Source organism: Platichthys flesus, chromosome 16 (assembly GCF_949316205.1).
Source record: "Platichthys flesus chromosome 16, fPlaFle2.1, whole genome shotgun sequence".
Lineage (NCBI taxonomy): Eukaryota > Metazoa > Chordata > Actinopteri > Pleuronectiformes > Pleuronectidae > Platichthys > Platichthys flesus.
This window is the reverse complement of record NC_084960.1, coordinates 11,161,321-11,183,663: the sequence shown is the minus strand read 5'-3', so window position 1 is coordinate 11,183,663 and position 22,343 is coordinate 11,161,321. Positions and strand designations below refer to the sequence as shown.

Here is a 22,343-nt window from a genome sequence, read left to right as displayed (position 1 = left end):
GAAGTGATAACTTGGTCCCCTCAGCCATGTTCAGACCAACAGTGGCAGGAAAAAATACCATGAACCCTGGGAAATGTCTGATTTGAGGCAGTCAAAATGCAATCATCTCATATCCTTGGAGACAGACTGAATGGGATTAATCTAATGTACAATTCTTTGGAATAAATTAGGGGTTTTCAAATATGAACGCGGCTGACAATATTGCGCTGCTATTGCTCGTTGAGGTGCTACTTTTGGTGTCTGCTTCCATCCTGTTCTCGATGGTGGTAGAACAACTCTGAGGGGGATCTCCGCCTGGTTTTGGTGCATTTAAACTACAAGACTTGACCTAGGCAGCTCGAGGACGCCATGTTCCCACAGGCAGATGCTGCTCAGACATCATGGGACTCCTAACCACTGGAGTTAATCACTCTTAATGTGCATGAACGTACGCGTTCATTGAACCAGTCACTTTTGAGAACTATGAACTGAATGCCCAACTAGTTCATGAGGTATGAACTTGCACAACACTGTCCAAGGCTTTACAGGGTTCTAAGACGCTGTTGGAATGGGTTCTCTGATAATGCAGAACCTAGTTAGATCTTTACTTTGCTTATTGGAATTGATTGACCCTTCTTCCCCATGTGATGTTTTCTTCAAGTTCCCTAGCAAGTGCATGGTGCTGTTGGCCCTGATTGGTGTTAATACAACTCCTGACTTGTCAAAAATACCATGTACCCTGTCAAATGTCTGATTTGAATCAGTCGTTAAATGCAATCTTTAGAGACAAGCTAATTTAATGTGTTTCTTTTCTGTGATCAAATCAGGGTTTTTAAAATGTTTTAACATGTTTGTGTAGAGACCCTTATAACTTCACTGTACGGTGAGACAAGTACAATTTGTCAAACAAAACCTTGCAATCTCTACAAGACTCTAGTTGTTTATTACAGCTGCTTAATTACGTAAATACTAGATTCGAAGAATTGGCATCAGATTCAACTGTTTACCGACTGTGAAAAGCCATTCATCGTATCAATTTTATCTCAGAAGAAAGTGCTAAAAATCATAACACTGCATAAAATCAATTCATGCTCAGCACAGCGAAATCTAGCACATAATTGGTTTGATTGGAATTCGAATGCTCATCTTCCACTAACATCTTGACAGGAAATGCTGTGCTTCTGATTCTGGCTTCAAGTTCATAACAGAGTTGTAGTCAGAGCAAAAGTTGGAAATGAGCAAAATAACCAAGAAATGTGACAATTACTCTTTATTCTCTTTTGGTAACAGCCACATTTTACCACAACAATCAAATCTGGCTTCATCTCGGAATATATTCTGCCAGATTCCTTAGTTGTTGGACGGTCTGCAAAGAGAAGCTAAAGGTTAGCAGCAAGAATAAATAACAGACTTACAGTTACTTGACAAAACGGAAAATTAACTTACTTGGCCCATTCAACATTGAGAATAAGATGATCATATCCAAATCCTGACACTCCTGCAATAGCCCTGGCTGCATCCTCCCGACGATGGAAACTGATGAAGGCAAAGCCCTGCGGGAAGCCAAGCAGTTGATTGATCAGAGAGCTGGACCATGTTTATTTTCATTGCCAATCACAATGGGGAAAAAAAACTCCTCCTTTTAACATTAAAAGTGCACATTTTTGCATTGTTAACATGGACACTGACCTTCGACTGTCCAGTATTCTTGTCCTTGGCCAGATAAATCCTGGAGATGGAGCCAAACGGCCTGAAAAGCTCCTGCAAGTCAGTCTCACGGGTGTCCTCAGAAAGATTGGTCACACGGATGGTGGCATTGTCATCAGCTGGCGGGGAAGGCACAGTAGTTACCTATGAGCAATAACCTGCTGCTGTATAATGATTAAGTATGGTGTGGGTGTGGGTTCGTGGTTAAATTTGGAACAATAATTACCCCCACCTCTGCGGTTAGGCTGCATCGACTCCCCTCTTCTCGTGCCTCCATCCCTCAGGCTCGGGGGGACATACTTCCCTGTCTTACTCCCCAGCGATGGCTGTGCAGGCTCTGGTTCTGTCGGTTCCACAGAGGGAAACAGAGCGCATTCATAAAACCGAGTCTTGAACACAAAAAAGCAAATCAAATTTTTCAAACTGTAAAGGTTATGGTACCGGATCCAGGAGGCTTGGTCGGGTCTGAGGTGGAAAGCCCAAGCTGATCAGCCAACTCCTTCTGCATGGGGCCCAGGGTGTCCTTGTACGGACAGCGGGTTGTCCAATGGTCACCTTTACAGATTCGGCAAGACACAATCTTCTGTCCCTTCAGTTTGTTCATGGGATCCTCCTCTTGGTCTGTGGCGTTCAAGTCCTGCAAGTTTCAAGACACTGTACTCAGACACAGCAAATTACAGAGTAAACTACGCGTTTGTTGGCACGGCAGTAAGCAGCAGGACGAAACCCATTTGCCCACATTGCATCCTCACCTCCTTGCTTGAGAGGAACGTCATATAGACATCGTCACTGACTGTGGTGGTGGCCACATTAGGACCAGGTGAATCAAACTCGGAGGTACCGAATTTCTTCCAGTTCTGAAATGAGTGAACAAGCACATACATCAACAGCTGACCTCAGCCAGAGTCATGTTTATTTCCAAGTGACCTTAGTTTCAACTACGCTCAGTTCGGGAACCCACCTTTCTGCGGGCCACAGCTTTTGAGGCTTTTCTAGTCTCGATCTTGAAGGTCCGCACAATCTAAAAGATAAAGACAGCAAATACTTATTTGTTTTACCATGGTCAAAATGGATCACCCTTACAAACCAACTGAGATGCCAATTAAAACAAATGTCATGATGCATTCAGTTTATCAAAACTCTAGTGAGAGAAATCTTATGAACATTAAAAATGTATTTTAAAGCTAGAAAATACACTTTACTTCAAGGAGGGGCAGAGAACCGGTTGTATAATAACCAATGAACATAATCTACTGCTTTTACAAGTCAAATCAGTCAGGATATTAGAATGTAAATCAATAATCATAACTGCATTAGGTTACAGTTACCACTATACTACAGAAATGTGAAACCTACGCTAATAAATACCTCTGTACCACAATCTCATAGCAAAAGTGTATGTACCATTCAATCTTACACTATCTTGTTGACGCTGCAGCCATGTAACGTTGTCCTACACAAACAAACCCTGATTAACATTGGCAGATATAACAAATAAAACAAATGTGGTCCATTTACCTTGAACTTCTTTCCCTCCTCTTCGTCTATTTTATAGTCAGTGGTGGTTTTAATGTTTCCCTTGATGACTTCCTTGGGAGGTGGTAGTGTGCCTGTGAAAAGAGCATCAAGTTCAGCCAGATGTTAGACAAGCGAGACGATGTCTCTCCTCATCTCTTCCCTTTGGGTTGAGCTGATTCACAAATCAACATATGCAGATGTTGCACCAGATATGCCAGTGCGGGCAACAGGGGACATGTTTAGCAGAACTCAGATAAGAGTATAAAGTTACTATATGTAGTCATCACTCTCTTACTGCAAGATCAATCATATCCACTTTATATCCAACAAAAGCCAGAACTATAGATAGCATGCTAGCGCTAGGCTCGCTAGGCTCGCTAGCTGCCTGTTACTGGGTGACAGCCTGCGCCACTGTCCACAGGTTGATCACCCAGTAGATGGAAGAATCATCGGTAAATGTCAGTCAGTCTAACGTCTTTTTAAGTTGATAATGAAAGCATCTGATGGTGAGTGTATCTAAGATGGAGGTTATGCCGGGCAGCCACGTGGAAGTCGAAGCCGCCTCGCCGGCCTCCTCCTTTGGGCTCCGGACTGTAACAGTAGCTAACAGCGGCTAACAAAGCTAACCAGCGCGTTACCTTCATCTCCTTCCTCCTCGACTTGGTCCGCCCAGCTGGGCTTGGAGCTGAGGGAGAGAAGGGGAAATGAACATTTAGATCTGAGGATACAAACATCCGGTGGCCGCAGGTATGATTAAAACGTTTGTGATAACACTCACTCGTCGTATTCCATCGACGGCATCCTCTCGGCTAGCTTAGCTTCACGACCGGAAAGAGCGCAAGAAGCGAGCGGGGGCGCCACCACAGGCTTCCGGTACTTTAACTTTGCAATAAAAGTAGAGGTTTCTGTTTAACTTCCAGCTTCACAATAAGAGTCGTACATTATGTCGCTCTTGTTTTGTTTTTAAAAAGGGATTTTATTATATGAGTTTTATGTGGTGATGAAACAATAATTATCCTCTATCCTCTCCTGTCTTGGAGAGGGTTTCTGTGTTTATTATTGTAGTTTACTTGGAGGTCATGTTTTTAATCCCATTGCTGCAAACAACAATTTTTAATAATCAATCAATCAATATCTGACAGTTTTTGATTGATTAATTATTGGCCCGACCAGCAAATGAAATATGTTGAGTTCACTATAATAAAAAACGAGGGTAAATGGTTAGTGAGTTTTATTTATAGCAAGGAATTTTCCTTTTTTCCCCTTTTCCTGAGAATGATTATGCTGGCTTAATGACACACTTCTCTATTCAGGGAGAAAAATGATTGAAATATAAAATAATTGATTGCACAAGACTTTTCACATTTTAGTTTTGTTGTTGTTGTTCATGGCAAAATACTTGCCCCGTCTTTTGGCCTCTTAAATATATTAAAATCAACTTATCTTACATCCCCTTTTTTTTCATTATCTAACTAAGACAGGAAGTGCATGAGGAAGATGATAATCATAGATTAATGAATTAGCACATTATAGCAACAAATGTTTTATTACAGATTGTTATGTGTCAGAGTTGATAATACAGACAAAATAATATGGCAAAGATCGTTGTGAGATATAATTTCTGTGGAAACGTTATTACATTTAAATATAGAAGTCCTCCTCCAAGCTCTTCCCACAACACGCTACTCTTATACTGTCAAACAATGCCATGTAAAGGACTGGGTGCAGGCACATGTTCAGGGTCGCCAGGGCCTTGGACACTTGGTATATGTTGGAAACCCAGCACCCAGTGTCGGGGTGGTTGTGCATTTCCAGATACAGTTTCCAGGTCTGAAAGACATGGTACGGCACAAAGGAAACAGCATACAGCACAACCACCACTCCGACCAACAGAGCGACCTTGCGTTTCTCCAGTGTTGTTATACTGACACTTTTCCACACCACCGAGATCACCAGACAGTAAGAAGTGAAAGTCACCATGAAGGGAACGAGGCACCCAAACACAGCCAGAAATACTTTGTAATTGAAGTGAGGGATTTTATCTGCAGGATTCTGATAACCATAGGACACACACACAGTCTTGTTTTCGTACTCATTTTGAGTGGCAAATTTCCACACAGGGCAGGAAATGACTCCCACGACCACCCAGATGACCACACTGGCGGCTTTGGCGTGGGCAGGCAGCACGTAGGAACGGGTGAAGAAGGGAAACATGAGGGCAATGCACCGGTTCACACTTATGGCCATGATGAAGAAGATGCTCACGTAGAGGTTGCAGTTGAAGAGGAACCTCTCGATCTTACATGCGGCTTGACCAAACATCCAGTGTTTCCCCTTTGAGTAGTAGACAATCAGCAGAGGCAGGGTGAGGATGTAGAGCAGGTCGCTGATGGCCAGGTTGCAGGACAAGACAACGCCGGTGTGCCAGTTCCTTCTCTCTCTGACCACCAGCAGCCACAGGGCAAAGAGGTTTCCTGTCAGGGCCACGACGAACTCAACCCCGTACAACCAGGGCAGCAGGTCTTCTTGAAAATTCGTACAGTCTGTGGAATTGTTCACCATCTTGCTCTCGTGCTGAAGTTTATTAAGTTGTCATAGATCTAGAAATGGAATTATTTTGACAAACGTTTTATAATCGCTCATATGATTTGTATGTTTCCTTATAGGAAGTTAGAAGACTTTTTAAAATGATCTGGAATGAAATGATTTAACAATTATAAAATGTCAATCTCTACTTACTGAAAGGCAGATTTTGCAGTGCACTGTGGCGTGAAGGAGAAACCCAAGTGTTCATCTCCGAAGTAAGAAAAGGTGTGACCAAAATACCACAGCAGAGAGATGTTAGTTAGCCGCGGTGAGCTGCTGCACATGAACATTTCCTCTTACGCTCTGCAAGAGTTTCGCAATTTGAAGAAGCAAAACTGTGACACCCGTGCATTTGAAAACACACTGGTTATAAAGATCGAGCAGTGTTGCAACAGCATCTCAGTCAGACGTCTGAAACACAACTGCTGTCAAGCCAGCCGACACTCGCGTCTCTGTGGTCAAATCAGCCGACACAGAAATTCTACTGCACTCAGATACTGACATTTATGGTTAACGCATCAAAAGCGTTTTTTCAAAATAAACGGTTGACATGGAGCATATACAAAATGCATAATTGAAAAGTAAATGGATTGGATTATATTCACAAGAAGTTTATATCGTCTCACGTGTCATTTTTATGAATAGCATTTTGACAGTATCAATTTAGAGATTATACAAAATAAAAATCACACATTTTTAGCTTCAAGTAGCTCATTTCTGGATACTTCAAAGTACTGTAAAAACACTTTGATCAATAGTTCTAGATAGACTGATATGGCTGTGTTCAGGACCTCTCTGACTACCTGCATACTTAAAATCAAACATATTTACTATTTAGATTAAGATACTTTTCAAAGTATCTTTCAAAAATGTTGGACTTTACTTTGAAAAATCTTTGTCTTGGCCTCCTCTGCGCTCTACTGAGTGCCATTCTACCTAATGTATATATTATGAACTACCAAAATACAAATGCGTATCGGATTTTTCCCCAATTCTGTGTAATCACTCAGATTTTATGAATTTTGTTGGAAATCTTTTTCCACTGATTTTAAGTCAACCAACCGAAAAAGTAATTGTATAGACTGTAGTTGTTATAACAGTTCAGACCTGCTATCCTGAATGTTTGTCAACCGCTGCATATTCAAAATCAGAGAAGCACTGGAGTAATTCATTACATAGTCATTTAATATTTCCTCTGAATATCAGCATTTTATCAAAGGATTCTATTTTTTTATTTCATTCATTAAATTCAGAGACCCAATAACTGATATGAACCTTTTTCCCCCCTTCATCTCTACTCATTTCTTCGGGACAGAATAAAGTTTTTGGATTAAGTTTGTGTTGAGGGCTGGCTCAGGTTTGTCTTTGACCGTCCTCAGGTTATGATGCTCTTCTCCTTTTCATATCCCATTGGTGCATGTTACTATAACTCTGCAGTCCCATCATGCTTTACAATCTCGCTGCAGATATGTGATGCTGATTCGCTACCGCCCCCATGACCCTGCTCAGCAAACACAATCACTTACTCTGTTAATAGTTTCATCATTAGTCCTGTTATTGGAAGTCTTGTTATCATACAAGTCGATTTGCACCCTTCATTTTGCCGGGTTCCTTTTCCTCCACCAAGTCAAAAAGATATATTTTAAACAATTTATTGAACAAATACATTTTCAATATTATTTCATACAGTGTGAAAATATACAACTTTCATCTTCACTTCTGTCCCCCTGCTGACGTTCAGCAACAAACAAACTGTCAATACAAACTTTCACCGATGGCAAATGGATATTTGCTGCCACCTGGTGCGTCAAAATAATTACACATTCAATGTCCTGAGTCTGGGAAGTAGGTTGGTTCAACCTTTTCCCTTCCTCTGTTTGAATCCTTGCTTCGCTCCCATACCTTTCTTCTTGAAGCCATCTTTGCTTTTCTGACCTTTAGATTTGAACGAGTTGTCCATGTTTTTCTTTCCAAACGTTTTCTTCCCATCAAATTTCTTCTTTCCACCAAATTTGCTTTCCCTGTCACCAAATTTGCTTTTTCTGTCACCAAATTTACCTTCTCTGTCACCAAATTTGCTTTTTCTGTCACCAAATTTACCTTCTCTGTCACCAAATTTCTTAGCCCCGAATGCCTTTCCTCCAGGCTTCATTTTGTTTCCAAATGGTTTCTCCCTGTCCCCGAATTTCTTGAAACCTTTTCCCGTGTGGTCTCTGTGCGAGCCTTCTGGACCACCTCTCTTTGGTGATTTCGATGGTCCGTCATGTCTCCTCTGCCGGGGAGGTCCATGCTCTGGTCTCCGCCTCGGTTTTTTGGCTGGGAACATGTCTGCAAACAGAAAAAAAATTTAAATAACTAAATAACATTAAAACAAGATTCAAGCTCCAACATTTTAGTCCATCATTACTCACCTTCATCTGGCTCCTCTCCCACAGCCTGCCTGTAGTACTCCTCCTCGTCGTCTGACACATGAGGAGCTGTGGCACCGTCTTGCCTCCCGGGATCCTCCACCTCACTGTCGTCTTCTTCCTCATCGCGTTTCCGCTTAATGCCCGCCAGACTCTTTATCCTGTTGATGATGAAAAAGAATTACACTCAGGCCAAATGTAAAACAAATTACAGACATAAGATTTAAAATCTTCTTCAGGGTCAACTTACCTGTTCTCTTCTCGCATCTCTTTTTTCTGAGCAACGTTCTGCGCCTGTCTCTTCCTCCGATCCGCCTTCACCTTTAACTGGGCTTCCTTCCTGTTCAGGATCTCCTGTATTTCCTCCTCTGTTTTGGTGACTGTAAAAAACATAGTTCCAAAGAAAATATCGGGTGAGGAACAGTTAGTGCTGGATGAAGATGTCATAAAGTAAGCAGTAGGTGTATCAGTAAGCGTTTACTTTTAGAGAGAGATCATGGAATTCATACTGTTTTTTTCATCATGTACACCTAAACAGCGAGCAGAGAGATGACTGAATGCAAAAATGACTCACTCATTGTATGATAGAGGACATTTCCTTCTCCCATGCCTTCTTGGATCTTCGTCAGCTGCAGAGTCATGCGAGGACCAATCTGTGGAACAACAAAAACAACAAGTTCAGCTTCAATCCCAGCAGCAGCTTAACGTTGTTTTCTAAACAAATCCCTCTGGATACTCGCCTCGGTCAAACGGACAGCACTCTGTTGGGACGGCATGTTGCCTCTTCCAGAGTAGACCTGCGGCAGCTCGGTGATGTTGTGGTCCCCGTCTTGTTCTGCTTCACTCTCTGAAAGGTTCGCCCCCCTGAGAGAAAAGCACAACTGTTTAGACCCAACTTCATGTCAACAACTCGGCAGATGATAATGCAGCTGCAGAGGGGATGTAGTTCCCTGTGGCTTCAGGAGGAATATACGAGTTAAACCTTCGCTAGAACCTTACTTAATCAGCAGCTCACTGATGTCCTCGAACTTGTTCATGTTGGGACACCGCTCCTGCATCAGCTTCTTGACTCCGCGGCTCATGCCCACAGGGACGACCTTCAGGCTGCTGCAGGGTGGGAACAAGATCATCTGGGTCACTTTGACATCTCATCAATACATGGCAGTAGTTACAGTAAACGTCTCGAGGCCCATCAGTGCGTTTACTTTGAACAAACATCACTTGACAGTCAAGTCCTGATTTGTCATCATCTGAGCCCAAGCGTCATTTCAGGGTTTGTTACATGAAAATTATTTTTGGGGGTTTTCCTTTCAAAACGATGAAATACTGTGACATAACTAACATTTGAAAGCACTTTGCGTTTTTCTAACAGACACGGTTAAAAAAAATGACTTCCACTTTAGTATTAATGACAAAACAGATTTACTTACTAATGCCGAAACTCTATTTGCTCAGTCTCTGGGTTGTAATTCAGCAGCACACACCGCTTGATGTTGTTCAGGCTTACCTGAAAAAAGAAACTCTGCATTTATCACTTGAATTCACACTCAAGTTTGAAAGCAAAACATCATTTAAGCCTTAAAAGGTCAGATAGCGTTTACTTTTGATGAATCGTCAGGGGAAATCGGAAGACTATACTCTCATCATGCCAACAAGGCTTTAAACCTCTCACGCTCTCTAATGCAACGGTTCAGTGGGCCAAACGTACCTTGTGCACATTAATGGAAGGAAACATGTTTTGGAACATGGTGGCCATGAGTTTAATGTGCATGCCATCAGTTCCAAAGTTATTGAGGATGAGTAGTGGATGATGTGAGAACTGCTGCTCGTGCATCCGGTGCTTCTTCAGAGTTGAAATCACATCTTTGATGAGAGAGTACTGAGGGGGAAATAATTTGAGAGTATTTAAAAACAGGGGGAGAAAAGGAAATGCTTTAAAATGACAGTCACTTTGGGCGCATCAGTACGTTTACTTTGAAAAAGATCACTCAACAGTCAAAATATTAAATCCTCATCTTCTGAGCCCCTGCGTCAATTTGTATGGATGATTTCAAACAGCAGTTACCTTGAGCACTCTGAAATGAAGCGTGGGGCCTTTGGGAAGTCGAGCAAGTCTCTGAGAGGAAGAGAAAATCTTTGTTAGATTAAAGACTTAACGGGGGGGGGGGGGGGATCCGAGTCCTCAACTATGATGGGATCTCACCATGTTGATACTGCTGGGGGTCTTGCTAAAGATCATGAAGTGTGTCACTCCCAGGGGTCCTGCGATGGACACAAAATCTTTCAGCACGTTCTTTTTCCTGACCTGGTGTAAAATAAAAAGAATAAGAAAACAGATCAGGCAATGGGACTCTGACAACCTGAGGAGACAAATCATGTTGTGTCATACAGTTTCTCAGGAAAACCGTTGCATTACATTCAAAACTTAAAATCATGCCTGCCTCCCACACACACACACTTCTACTTTTCTGGTATAATTTAAAAAAACTGCAGCAGTTCTTAGATGAAACTTCCTGCAGCTAGGATACGATGATAATATCCTTTAGTCTCATGATGGTGGGATTTGCATTATTACAGCAGCAAGAGCCAAAAGTAAGGAATAACAAGTGCCATGCAATACTTAAATATAAGGAAATATATAAAATATGAGTGGAATATGAGCAAGACAATACCTTCAGAGACTCGGCGGTGTAGGGCTCCAGGACCTTCCGCACGTCCAGGAGGAGCTGACCCACGTTTTTCCCGACCTGACCCCGGTGGAAGACGAAGGAGTGGGGCACAGCTCCGTACGTGTGCTCGGCCACATGGTTCGCTGCGACTCGGGATTTCTTCTGGTTCTTGGTCTGAGAGAAACACACACGAACAAATGACACGACCGTTAACACATTGAAGTAACGCTGAGAGGATTGAAAAGTAAGAGTTTGAGGGAAAAGGCGATTTAAACGCACGTTGCCTCGGCTAAAGATGTGGCTAATGCGGATGTCAAGGGGCTTTGCTAACGCCGTCACACATCCACCAACAAACACAGCTCTACTATGATTTAACTTCTTTAACACAAGCTACACCTTTTCACTTAAGAACAGTTGTTCAACAGCCTCTTCAGTATGATCAGCTAATGCTAACCTGTTAGCCTAGGCCGTTACCTACCTTTGATTTCCCCATTTTTTCCGCGACACGAGGAGCAAAGTGACACTAAACGCGCCGCAGTGTATTTGTACTACAAAAACAAACCACGATCATAATGACAGCAAACACCCGGAGACAACTTTTCAACTGTGGACTCGACACGACGTGTGGCACATGGCTCAAGCACTGTGTGTCACGCTAAATAACTCCGGTGTTTCTCGCGTGTCTGCTTCCTAGTTCCGAGCTGAACCGGATATATAGGCAGTAACAATCATAGTGCCGCGGGCTAGCACGCCTCCTGCCGGCAAGCCACTGTCCAGAAGGCCCTGTCTAAATGTGTCCACTGAATGGTGTCTTCTTCTTTTACTGATTCATGCCCTAAAGACATGTCCCTTAACATCCCATAACATCAATTGGTGGCAGGCCTGGATAATGCGGTAGATGAACAACTGATATTCTCTTTCTTGTCCTATGTTCTAAATTGTGATTATTGGCCCTCAGTCTTATTTGTTCTGTATTTATTTCACACATTTGGCTAAAAATGATTTAGAAAGCTCTTGCAGTATTGCTGCAGTTTCTGATGGTGACCAGCAGAAACCAGCAAACACACGTAATCCAAAGCAGGAGCTCCCCTCATAACCGACTACAGTTAACAGCCAGTTCCTTATATATTCACACTAGCCACAGCGAAGAAAGCATTGGTGATGGGGATGTGGTTAAAGGGTGAAAAAAAACAGGGCTGGTCACAAGTTCTACTTTCATCATATCGGTAGAACAGTACAACTGATTCACAAGCAAATATAGAACAACATGCAGTTTGGGGCGTGATCGTAATCAAGAGCAACACACTCACAACTCACCACACTGAATGTACATGTTTGTTCATGCTCTCTAACAGATATGGTATTTTACTTCTACTTCACTATATATAAAGAAATAATGATCGTAATCCACCTTCTTTATTTGACAATAACAGTATTAAGTTACTTTGCAAATGTATGTATTCAAATATTAAAAATGTAGATGGATTAAAGCAACAAGCAGTACAGAACTTCATTTTTGACATCTGTGACAAACTCTTAAAGTACTTATTTTATGATATAATTTTATACTTTTAATTAATTAAGATTTTAGATGCAGTTCTTTTTTATATTGCTACTTTTAGTTAAATAAAAACTAGACTTTTTCCACCACTGCTTTAGTCAAATAGAAGATAAAGCTGTGAATAGTCAAGAGGACCTTGCAGAATACAAGTTCCAATGTGTGTAGGCTGAAGTAAAATTGACAATTAAACTGTGTTTTTTGTCAACATATTTGTTTAAACTGTATCTCACATTGAACAGAGACGGCATGCTTTCTGCACACGGGAAGATGAAGGCTATCAATTGAACCAAATATGTTTCAACAATGAGGTTTTTCAAAGTGGAAACAACTGCATTGGTGTAGTTGAGCTCTGTAGAGTTTGTGTAAGGGCAGCAGGTCAATGATGGCAGAGGGAGGAGGAGACTCCTGCACTCAACACCCAGCTCAACAACCAGCACTGGGAGGCGGAGCCATTCGGACAATGTGTAATTAGTTGTCTCCTTCTTGAGAGGTCCTGGGACAGACTCCACAGGGAAGACAGAGCTGGTCTGACCCCTGACAAAACCTACTGCATCTGCTTCACCCTAACATTAGAGAAGATCACAGATGTCTCTTTATTTGGAAGAAGCGGCTCATTTATGTGACTCCTAAAGATGTGATTTCTAAAATGTCTTTGCCTTAACTCTACATCAGCTGGTGCTAGAAGTTTTTCCTACTGGAAAAGAGCAAAGACTTCTCAAAACACCTTCCAGCTGCTACAGTAAGTAATGATTGGTCTTTTCGAAAACAATCTATTTTTAGGAAGACTTAAATGTATTTACAATGACATTGAGGTCACATCATTATCCTCCATATTGTTATTTATCTACTGGAAAAATAATTCCCTTTTCCTGGTGGTTTGTTTCAGATTTCTACTGGTGGGTCTTGTGATGCTTTTCCTTGAGATAGAGAAGATGCTTGTTTAAGATGTTGGTATTGATTCATGTGTTTATGGTGTTGACCGTGGTGGTTGTGGTTGGATGTGGAGCCGAGCCGTCTGTTGACTGTGAGATGGAGGTGTGTTGATTCTGGCTGATCTGTGTTGACTTTTCACCCATCAGTGTTGACCTGCTAATAAATTCCAGCCAGGGGCAAATGGGCGTACTTTGACTTTGAGGAAACATCTGGCAGACAGTGGGAACCCACAACACTCAGTTTTCCTGGAAGTCAAAGTTGACGTCTTTTTGTCAAAGTGTCATAATAGTTATAAAGGCTCAGTCAAACATTATCAGGTGATATGTGGGAGCTGGTAGTCATTCTCATCATGTCCTTTCCTCCACTTCCAAGGTGTCACCAGAAGCTGATCACATTCATGGAGAAGACACTGACGATAGGCCTGACTCTTTTTCTAACCCTCTGTGTGAACATACCAGAAGCTGGTGGACGGAGGGAGGGGGCCAATGGAAATAACACTCAGAAACGGCCATCACGGTCCTCAGATACAAACGGAGGCCGGTGCTCCTACACCTTCATTGTCCCCCAGCAAAAACTGACAGGGGCGCTGTGTTTGAACACACAGTCTGCCACTGGCAACCAGTCTGAGGTGGCAGCGCTGCGGGCGGAGCTCAGGCGACAGCAGGAAGAGATGGAGAAGTTCAGGGGCCAACTGGACCAGGAGGGCACCCTTGCCGTGGAGGTAAGAGCCCTGCGCAAAGAGAGTAACAGCCTGAACTCACGCATCACCCAGCTTTACGCCCAGCTGCTGCAGGAAATCATCAACCAAAAGGACCAGGCCTCGGAGCAGCGAAGGGTGGAGAACCTGCTGCTCAATGCTACAACACAGGTGAGCAGAGCCATGCAGTCCTCTTGAAGTTTGATTCATGTCACAGCGAAGCCACATGGTCAAACTCATCCTGTGTCTGTTCTGGGGGATGGGACATCTCAGGCCCTGCAGGTGTCCAGCAATTACAGGGAGCTGGAGAAGAAATATGGAGCCATCACTTCCATGTTGAGCTCCCAGACCCAGTTTATTGCTCGCCTGGAAAAGCAGTGCCAGTGCAGGGACTCCGCCCACCAGCCCTCCGTGGTAGGAAACCATCTGTGGTCTGCATGTTGCAAGCTTGTGCCCGATTTATACACAGGAACTGAGATGGATGTGTTGTTTTTGTCTCGGTCCGACCAGGTGATGACTGAACCACCCAAAATCCAGTCTAACGTGCATCCTAATTACAGCTCTGAAGCCAGCGAAATGACCAACGACGTTCAAAGGGACCAAAGTGCTCCTCCGCCACAGCAGGAAAAAATCGAGCGAGTTCATAACCTCCCCAGCACCAACACTCCTACAGCCCCCCCTTTCATTAGTTCCCCCGTCACAAAGACTCCAGGTACACACAAGTCAAACGTGTCTTTTAGCAAGAAGCGCTTGATGAGACTCAAACCTGTGTGTATAAAGTGCGCCAATCTTCTGTCAGAGTGATTTAACTGCTCCGATAAGCAGCAGAGGCTGATGGAGTCAGTGACCTGCTGGTGGGAGCCCTATCTCACTGGGAATGCCTAAACAATGTCAGAAACAGCTCTTATCCGAGCAGAGGGGGATTTATAATAAGAACACATGCATGGAGCACAGCGCTTGTTGGAGCTATAGACGACACTGCGAACGTAAACTTGCACAACTGGAATGTTTGAAATGACAAAGTAGAGGATTTGTGCCGTTCCTCCGACAAGTCAGTGGAGACAAAGTGTGTGACTCAATGTCTTCCAACAGGTCTGATGAAAGACGTTTAGCGTTGCCACATCTCACTTGTGTGAGAGTGGAGCAAAAGCACTTACAGGCATTATCACTTGAGGCTTTCCTCTATGTATACATTTTCTCTGTGCAAATTCCCATGTGCATTTCATCACTGTGACATGAGACATTGAACATGAGCTGGGAAAAAATTCCTCAGCAGGGAACAGATTAGCTGAAGGCACAGTGGTGATGGGACACAACAACAGACAAAATACCGAAAACTCCCTGTAACTGGCACTTCTTTGTGTCCAAATTACAGATACTGGTTTTGGTCAGTGCGAAAGTAATGAATAGTCGGAGCCACTGACTTCATTTCAGAAGTTTTCAGGGAAGAATTAAAGAAGATCAGTTGTGTCTCTACTTGACTAATAACAGTATTACTTACTAGTAAAAATTTAAATGATCATATATATATATATATATATATTAAAATATCACATATTTTCCTATTATTTTTCTTATTCTTATCCTGTCGACTCAGGGCCATGGCGGGACTGCCAGCATGTGCTGGAATCGGGCGAGACCACCAGTGGGATATACCTGCTCCGCCCGCAGAGCGCTAACCGCCTGATGCAGGCTTGGTGTGAGCAGAGTCAGGCTCAGGGAGGGTGGACTGTCATCCAGAGACGGCAGGATGGGTCGGTCAACTTCTTCAGGACTTGGGAGCAGTATAAGGTGATTTTGTGCATCTTTAAAAATAACGCTGTGGTTCATTATTCTTTTAATCGTAAAGAGCCTACAGTTTTTTTGGCCTTGTATGTTAGCATGGTATCTGAAGTGCAGCTGAGACTGATGGGAATGGCCTTTATTTTTGAACGTTTTGCTCATAAACACATTGACATTCTGAACCAATGATGCTGCTGGAGGAAAAGATGAATACAGTTCATTGTAAAAGTCACATGAATGTTAAGGACACCATTAAAAAAAATCTACTTAAACACCACCTGTTCACCCAGCCCTTTGATGCGGTCAGTGCTGGTTATTTCTGTCCTGTTTTGTGTGGAAACTTTTCATTTTTTTCTCATCCCTAGTGACTCAGGTAAAGCCTCACTTGAAAGGCTCTATAAAGTTACTGTTGTTTTAAAAGGAAGAGTCAGAAAAAATAACTAAAGTCAGGAGGATTCATCTACTGGGGACCATGAATGTCTGTACATGAGTTATTGCCAATACATCCAATGGATTTCGTAAAAGTAGAAACAGGTTAACAGCTATTTGGATTGGAGGAAAACACAGGAATCACCCAAATTATGATTTATCACCCAGGGACCATGAATGTCTATAAATGGAATGCATCCAATGGTTATTGATATAATTCTATCTGGACATAAGTAGTGGAAAAAGCTGACCCATAACCTCAGACCCATGCCTAAAAATATAGGAAAAAATGCAAATTGGCAACACAATATACTGTAAATAACTTCTTTATATTACAGCAAGGCTTTGGGAACCTAGATGGAGAGTACTGGCTTGGCTTGGAGCACCTCTACTGGCTGACCAAACAGGCTGATTATAAGCTACGCGTGGCTCTGGAGGACTGGCAGGGCCGGCACGTGTATGCCGAGTATGACAGCTTCCACCTGGAACCGGAGAGTGACTGGTACCGACTGCGGTTGGGCCAATACCAGGGCAATGCAGGGGACTCGCTCTCGTGGCACAACAACAAGGCCTTCACCACTCTGGATCGAGACAAGGACAGCTACACAGGTTTGATTTCCTCCCACTGCCCCTGTTTGTTTTCTCAGTGACTTTTCATGTGAGTAACTTCTTGTCTGACCTGCTGTTGTGTTATCAGGTAACTGTGCCCATTACCAGAAAGGAGGCTGGTGGTACCACATGTGTGCCCACTCCAATCTGAATGGGGTGTGGTATCGGGGTGGACACTATCGCAGCCGCTACCAGGATGGGGTCTACTGGGCGGAATTTCACGGAGGGTCCTACTCCCTGAAACGAGTTACCATGATGATCAAACCCACGTAACATAGTTGAGATGTGAACATGTGAGAAGGAAATGTGATCAACTGATGCGAATGATTCTCAGACGCGTGTGAAGGGATTCAAACTGTGTCTGTAAATTAAAAGTTTTCTTTAGATGCTTATTAAAGACCTTTCAGTGACATGTGTGTAGACCGTGAGTCATTGGATGATGGCCGCCATGTATCGAGTTCTCTGTGTTGCAATTTCCTGACAAAATTTATGTTTTTTCAACTTCCTATGAACTTTTCAATAAAATGGTGCCAAATTAGAGCCTGTATGTACTTTTGTGAAGAAGCTGGACTGAATGATTTCACAAAATGTGGGTGGAGGGGAGCCTATCACCAACGGTTGGCCCACACAGACCTGTGGTTGTGATGCTATATATCCGCTTCACAGGCGGTTTCCTGTCAACTAGGGCGTTGAACTTCCCCTTGTTTTCCTGTTTTTTCTCTCCTCTTCAAACTGGTTCAACTGTCAGAAAGTCATCATCATCCTCCCCGGAGCCAGGTCTGGGCCAGAATTGATCTAGTCCAGGCCCTGAAGCTGGACATCCTCTGGACCATCTAGAAACATCCTTACCTTCTTCCATCCGCCTCTTTCCTCCCGCGTGCTGGTCTAACATGCCGCCTCTCAGGATGCTGCATCTCCTAATGCTCATGGCTTTGCTTTGTGGTGAGTAATAGTGAAGCTCTGCATGACATGATGATATACACATAATGTTAGTGTTATTTTAGAGAGCGATAAAACATATTTAGATGTAAAACATTGAAAACATGGTGGGTCTCTTCTTGCTTGCGCATAGTTTCGGTCAAGGCACATGCGACCAGTGATGGCAACTACAAAAATAAGCTAAAAGAACATACTAGATACAAATTTAAGTTTTCTTTAAGTGAGATTCTGCTTGGGATCATTCCGAGGAAATCAGAAACTGGCTTTGATTGACTCATTGCCTATTTGACAAAATGAACAAATATTTTTTTTAAATAATTAATGGTGATTTTAGTGGGAGCTGTAGATGTGATAATGTATTTCTTTGAAGATATCCGCGTTACTATCTGTGAAATTTGACCTACTCGTGCCAACTTGAGGATGAGTGAAGGTTAGACTCTATGAGCTAGAATCGAGCCTCCCACAGAGACGTGCATTGGTGACATGAGCCAGCAGAGAGCAGCAAAGTAAACCTGTTAATTCCAAATAGAACATCAGTGTTTGGTCTATTTACAGGTGTGGACGCCACCTGCCCCACAGAAAACAACCCTCTCGTCCTGGATCCCCCTGAGGTGATAGCAGAATATGGAAGCTGGGTCACTGTAAACTGCACCAGCTCATATGAAGAGCATGAAGGGATGTACTGGTCAAACGAAGAGTCTACAATGACAGTAGATGAAAAGTTTATCTCTTGGACAGGGCAACTGTCACCCTGGAACGTAACGGCTAAGTGCATAATAAATATGAATGACTCATTTGAATGCAGTAAAGACCTCAGGATTACTTTATACAGTGAGTGTAATTTCAAATAAATATCATGCAGTGGCGGCGGCGGGGGGGGTTCAACTCCTCTAACTCATTTTTTTGCTTTGACAGAGAATCCAGAGGTTACCCTGTTTTCTTTGAGTGATCCTGTGGTGGAGACAGAGTTTGTTCTGCAGTGTAATGTCGACGATGTTGCCCCTGTTCAGAACCTGACTGTGAAGTGGTACAAAGACAACGTGATGATCCAGACAGACTCTTTCCTCAACACAACCAAAACACCAGTGAGCGAATCGTCTCTTTTGTCTGTCAACGTCAGCAGAGGAGACAACGGAGCCACGTTTCGATGTGAGGCTCAGATGGACCTCGGGCCAAATGGGCCGAAACCTCCTCCTATATCTGAGACAATAGTTATCTCCGTGCATTGTGAGTAAACAGTCTATTGTCATTTTTTATTCTAAACTTACATCCTGTATTTGAATGATTCAAAAGGCACGTTCCTCTTCAGATGCTCCTGAGTTCAGCAACAACACCCTTGATGTGTACTTGACGGAGGGGGATGATGTCACCCTGAGCTGTGACGCTGAGGGTTACCCTCCTCCCCACTTTCACTGGACCCGTGATGGGGTGAATATGATGGAGAACACACAGAATCTCAATGTTACTCAAGGAAACGTCAGCGCAACTTACACCTGCACAGCCTCCAATCCTCTGGGAAGAACAAATAAGTCCATTTTTATCCATGTGAAACAACTCGTCATGAGAGCACCTGCTGTGGCCGTGACCACCGCTGTGCCAGGAGAGGGTATACTTCTCTCAAATATGCACCATTTATGTCTTTGTTTATCAACCTGTAGATGCTTTTAATAACTTCATGTTTATCAAACGCTGATGGAATATGATTTCCTTTCTGAATGGCAGTTTGCCCCTTGACGCTGACACCTGGTGAAGTTGTGGTGAGATTTGGCGACAGAGCTTCAGTTAACTGCAGCACATCCGCCCCAGATGCTTTGGGAATGGGTTGGGAGGCTTCCGTCGGAGGCACAAAGTTTGGAAACCCTCCATTTGTCATCTGGACGGTTGAGAAACTTCAAGCCTGGTCCATAAAACCCAAATGCAACATTACTCTGAGGAATAATAAGCAGTGTTCCACAGTGCCAAACATCACGCTCTATAGTGAGTATACAGACTGCACGATACACAATCTCCTCTCTATCTCGACGGGATTATCATCCAAAATGTTTGACATAATAATGTGATGTAATGTCGTCTTGCTTGCGTCAACTCTTCAAAGTATCTGTACCACTACTCACAATGTTGGCATGGAAACTTTTTATACAATTTTTGTTGGCAATGACAGGATTATCATCACCTTCCTTTGTTCTAACCACATATTTTCCTTTGTATTTTATTCACAGAGACTCCAGACGCCGTGTCGGTCTCAGCGGTGACTCCAGTTCCCATGGTCGAGGGCGTCCAGTACCTGCTGAGATGTGACATCATCAGTGTGGCTCCTGTGCGATCCCTCAGGGTGACGTGGTCCATGGGCGGGGAAATCCAGGGCGAGGAGAGGTTCAACGACACCAGCGCGACCCCAGTCAACAAGACCGCTTTTTTGAGAGTGACACCTACGAGAGTTCACCACGGAAAACTTTTTACATGCAACGCTGAGCTGCACCTGGGACCTAAGGTTCCCACAAATTCCTCCAAGCCTTACACCGCTGTGGTGCACTGTGAGTTTACCACATATTAGAGATAATGGTATATATCTGTCTGCTAACATTAATTGTAATCTATGCTCATGTTTACATGCAGATAAGCCAATGATGCAAGATTGTCCGTCCACTTTCACTGGAGTGGAGAATAACTTCAGGCTGGAAATGTTGCCCTGTCAAGCTGATGGGAACCCTCCACCCACTGTTCACTGGTACCATGAGGGAAAACTGGTCAACCTGTCTGAGCCTCTATCCAGGGATCATTCAGGAAAATACACTGCAGCACTTTTTAATGAGGTCTCCTCGACCAACACGTCTGTTGATATCACAATTGAATGTGAGTACACCCCACTCTGCCGTACCAAAGATTCAGTAAGTTTGTATTTTTAAAGATTCCAGTGGGTAAGATTCAGGTGAAAATGATCTATTGGCAGAAATTGAACAATCTTAGAGATGTTATCACAAGTGTTTTTCATATAAATTGTACATATTGTGGTTTTCTTTTTCCTAGAAAGGCCCCTTTATATTCAAACACTTTATATTTACATCCTCTATATGGAGGCCCCCATGTTTTCAACAGTAGTTCCAAACTGAACGAACTAAACACCCTTTAAACACAACTGAAGGATACCACAGGTTCTCTTTCATGTTTGTGGTGGATAGGTGCATATTAACCACTAGATGTCACTGGATTCTGCACGCTGAACCTTTAATTCTGAAAACTATCCTAACACTATATCCACAGATGGCCCTTCATTTACCTGTGATGGTCGCTATGAGGTCAGAGAGAATGAGGAGGTCAGAATGGAGTGCAAACCCAAGGGACTACCTGCGCCCAAAATCACCTGGTTTAAAGATGGTGAAGTGATGGTTCCCCCACCAAGCTGGAGAAGGCGCAATAGTGGAAAATACGTCCTCAAAGCAACCAACCCACACGGAACAGCCAACCACACTCTAGATCTTGATGTTTTGTGTGAGTTTCGATTTTTGCGTCACTGAAAGAGCCTTTTTTATGTGGTGATGATGCCTTCTCTCAAATTTGCCTTCTTCTTTGCTCCACAGTTGCCCCTGAGTTCAGGGAGGGGAACTACAGTAAGGAGGTGACCCCGGGTCACAATGTGAGTTTTGCCTGCAGCGCTGAGGGAAACCCGATCCCAGAGATCCAGTGGAAATTCTCCGCTGTCAAGAATGCGAGGGAGACCACTGGAGGGCGCCAGAAGAACGTCATTGTCACAGGAGCCACGTCTACCAATGCTGGTGTTTACATCTGCGTTGCCACGAATAAAGTTGGAAGTGTGTCAAGATCTGTCACACTGAGGATGAGAGGTCATTAATTGAGATTCTGCATATGACACTTGTGGAAATGTGGAGCAAGATGTTTTTTGCTGATGCAGATGTTGTGGAGAAAGAAAAGTAATATTATTATTTCTTGTTTACAGGTAGAAGCGGCCTAATCAGAATAGTTTGGTGGTTGCTGATTCTGCCCTTCCTCATCCTCCTCCTCATCGTCGTGATCACTATCTGCAAACGTCGTAAGAAAAAACATGGACAATATAGCTTTATTCCTGCAGCCAAGGAAGGTTCAGATATTCCTTTGACTACAACGTCTGGTGGGGACAAAGCTTAGGATATTTACTCATTGCTGAATATTGTGAGATATCAGGTTGGGGGCAAGAATGGCATGTGAATACTGTACTTTAATGATTGCCCCTGTATGGTACTTTCCTGCATCAGCTTACACCTCTAATATCATTTTGATGTTTCCAAAAATGTTCTGTAAAGCTGTGCTACAGTCTTCCCATGTGCTGTGCTTCTATTTCTCATAACTTCCTTTTAGTGAGAGCAAAACCTTTGCCACCCTTGCAGTTATTTTGTTTTCACAATTCAGCCTCTGTTATTTTCAATCTTGAAAACAATAAAACTCATTTTTGATATCTTTTAACCATCTTGAGAAGTTATTACACGGATCCCCTGGTTTTATCATTTCAGAAGTCAGTTCACATGAAATGC

The 22,343-nt window shown here is 43.1% G+C and overlaps 4 protein-coding genes across 5 annotated transcripts; 2 read left to right on the top strand and 2 right to left on the bottom strand.

The window, feature by feature from the left end:
• Nucleotides 1-1,234: 1,234 nt before the first annotated feature.
• On the bottom strand, nucleotides 1,235-4,087 carry eif3g (eukaryotic translation initiation factor 3, subunit G). 2 transcript variants are annotated; one of them, XM_062408669.1, is made up of 10 exons: nucleotides 3,983-4,087; nucleotides 3,843-3,889; nucleotides 3,205-3,296; nucleotides 2,648-2,707; nucleotides 2,439-2,543; nucleotides 2,128-2,323; nucleotides 1,913-2,029; nucleotides 1,669-1,805; nucleotides 1,426-1,532; nucleotides 1,235-1,345 (listed from the first exon to the last, which is right to left on the bottom strand). In XM_062408669.1, the coding sequence occupies exons 1-10, from the start codon at nucleotides 4,003-4,005 to the stop codon at nucleotides 1,330-1,332; spliced, it is 900 nt and encodes a 299-aa protein (XP_062264653.1). In that variant the 5' UTR covers nucleotides 4,006-4,087; the 3' UTR covers nucleotides 1,235-1,329. The 2 variants fall into 2 exon arrangements, with proteins under 2 accessions (XP_062264653.1, XP_062264654.1); XM_062408670.1 differs by having other exon boundaries at nucleotides 1,919-2,029.
• A 675-nt stretch (nucleotides 4,088-4,762) lies between these two features.
• LOC133970499 (suppressor of SWI4 1 homolog) lies at nucleotides 4,763-11,552 on the bottom strand. Its single transcript, XM_062407338.1, has 13 exons — nucleotides 11,346-11,552; nucleotides 10,871-11,041; nucleotides 10,402-10,503; nucleotides 10,264-10,314; nucleotides 9,907-10,077; nucleotides 9,629-9,705; nucleotides 9,198-9,305; nucleotides 8,939-9,062; nucleotides 8,773-8,851; nucleotides 8,449-8,578; nucleotides 8,202-8,359; nucleotides 7,651-8,118; nucleotides 4,763-5,798 (listed from the first exon to the last, which is right to left on the bottom strand). Exons 1-13 carry the CDS (start codon nucleotides 11,358-11,360, stop codon nucleotides 4,846-4,848), a joined length of 2,607 nt encoding a protein of 868 aa, XP_062263322.1. The 5' UTR covers nucleotides 11,361-11,552; the 3' UTR covers nucleotides 4,763-4,845.
• A 1,380-nt stretch (nucleotides 11,553-12,932) lies between these two features.
• Nucleotides 12,933-17,416, top strand: angptl6 (angiopoietin-like 6). Its single transcript, XM_062407136.1, has 7 exons — nucleotides 12,933-13,167; nucleotides 13,734-14,229; nucleotides 14,332-14,472; nucleotides 14,569-14,770; nucleotides 15,656-15,849; nucleotides 16,608-16,878; nucleotides 16,967-17,416. Exons 2-7 carry the CDS (start codon nucleotides 13,759-13,761, stop codon nucleotides 17,149-17,151), a joined length of 1,464 nt encoding a protein of 487 aa, XP_062263120.1. The 5' UTR covers nucleotides 12,933-13,167; nucleotides 13,734-13,758; the 3' UTR covers nucleotides 17,152-17,416.
• A 173-nt stretch (nucleotides 17,417-17,589) lies between these two features.
• On the top strand, nucleotides 17,590-22,275 carry icam5 (intercellular adhesion molecule 5). The gene is made up of 10 exons (XM_062409002.1): nucleotides 17,590-17,820; nucleotides 18,373-18,648; nucleotides 18,733-19,044; nucleotides 19,127-19,423; nucleotides 19,540-19,794; nucleotides 20,037-20,351; nucleotides 20,434-20,670; nucleotides 21,079-21,306; nucleotides 21,396-21,659; nucleotides 21,773-22,275. The coding sequence occupies exons 1-10, from the start codon at nucleotides 17,769-17,771 to the stop codon at nucleotides 21,958-21,960; spliced, it is 2,424 nt and encodes an 807-aa protein (XP_062264986.1). The 5' UTR covers nucleotides 17,590-17,768; the 3' UTR covers nucleotides 21,961-22,275.
• The last annotated feature ends 68 nt before the right edge of the window (nucleotides 22,276-22,343 follow it).

What these genes read in the sequence shown, in the direction of transcription:
- eif3g (XM_062408669.1), bottom strand. Translation starts at nt 4,005, where the DNA reads ATGCCGTCGATGGAATACGACGA. An exon ending in AGGAGGGAAAGAAGTTCAAG is followed by an intron (nt 2,708 to 3,204) that starts GTAAATGGACCA and finishes TTTATCTTTTAG; the next exon opens with ATTGTGCGGACCTTCAAGAT. An exon ending in AAGCTGTGGCCCGCAGAAAG is followed by an intron (nt 2,544 to 2,647) that starts GTGGGTTCCCGA and finishes CACTCATTTCAG; the next exon opens with AACTGGAAGAAATTCGGTAC.
- LOC133970499 (XM_062407338.1), bottom strand. An exon ending in CTTCCATTAATGTGCACAAG is followed by an intron (nt 9,706 to 9,906) that starts GTACGTTTGGCC and finishes TTCTTTTTTCAG; the next exon opens with GTAAGCCTGAACAACATCAA. An exon ending in GAGATGCGAGAAGAGAACAG is followed by an intron (nt 8,360 to 8,448) that starts GTAAGTTGACCC and finishes CATCATCAACAG; the next exon opens with GATAAAGAGTCTGGCGGGCA.
- angptl6 (XM_062407136.1), top strand. Translation starts at nt 13,759, where the DNA reads ATGGAGAAGACACTGACGATAGGCCTGACTCTTTTTCTAACCCTCTGT. An exon ending in CCGCCCACCAGCCCTCCGTG is followed by an intron (nt 14,473 to 14,568) that starts GTAGGAAACCAT and finishes CGGTCCGACCAG; the next exon opens with GTGATGACTGAACCACCCAA. An exon ending in CCCCGTCACAAAGACTCCAG is followed by an intron (nt 14,771 to 15,655) that starts GTACACACAAGT and finishes CTGTCGACTCAG; the next exon opens with GGCCATGGCGGGACTGCCAG.
- icam5 (XM_062409002.1), top strand. Translation starts at nt 17,769, where the DNA reads ATGCCGCCTCTCAGGATGCTGCATCTCCTAATGCTCATGGCTTTGCTT. An exon ending in CCTCAGGATTACTTTATACA is followed by an intron (nt 18,649 to 18,732) that starts GTGAGTGTAATT and finishes TTGCTTTGACAG; the next exon opens with AGAATCCAGAGGTTACCCTG. An exon ending in TCTAGATCTTGATGTTTTGT is followed by an intron (nt 21,307 to 21,395) that starts GTGAGTTTCGAT and finishes TTTGCTCCACAG; the next exon opens with TTGCCCCTGAGTTCAGGGAG.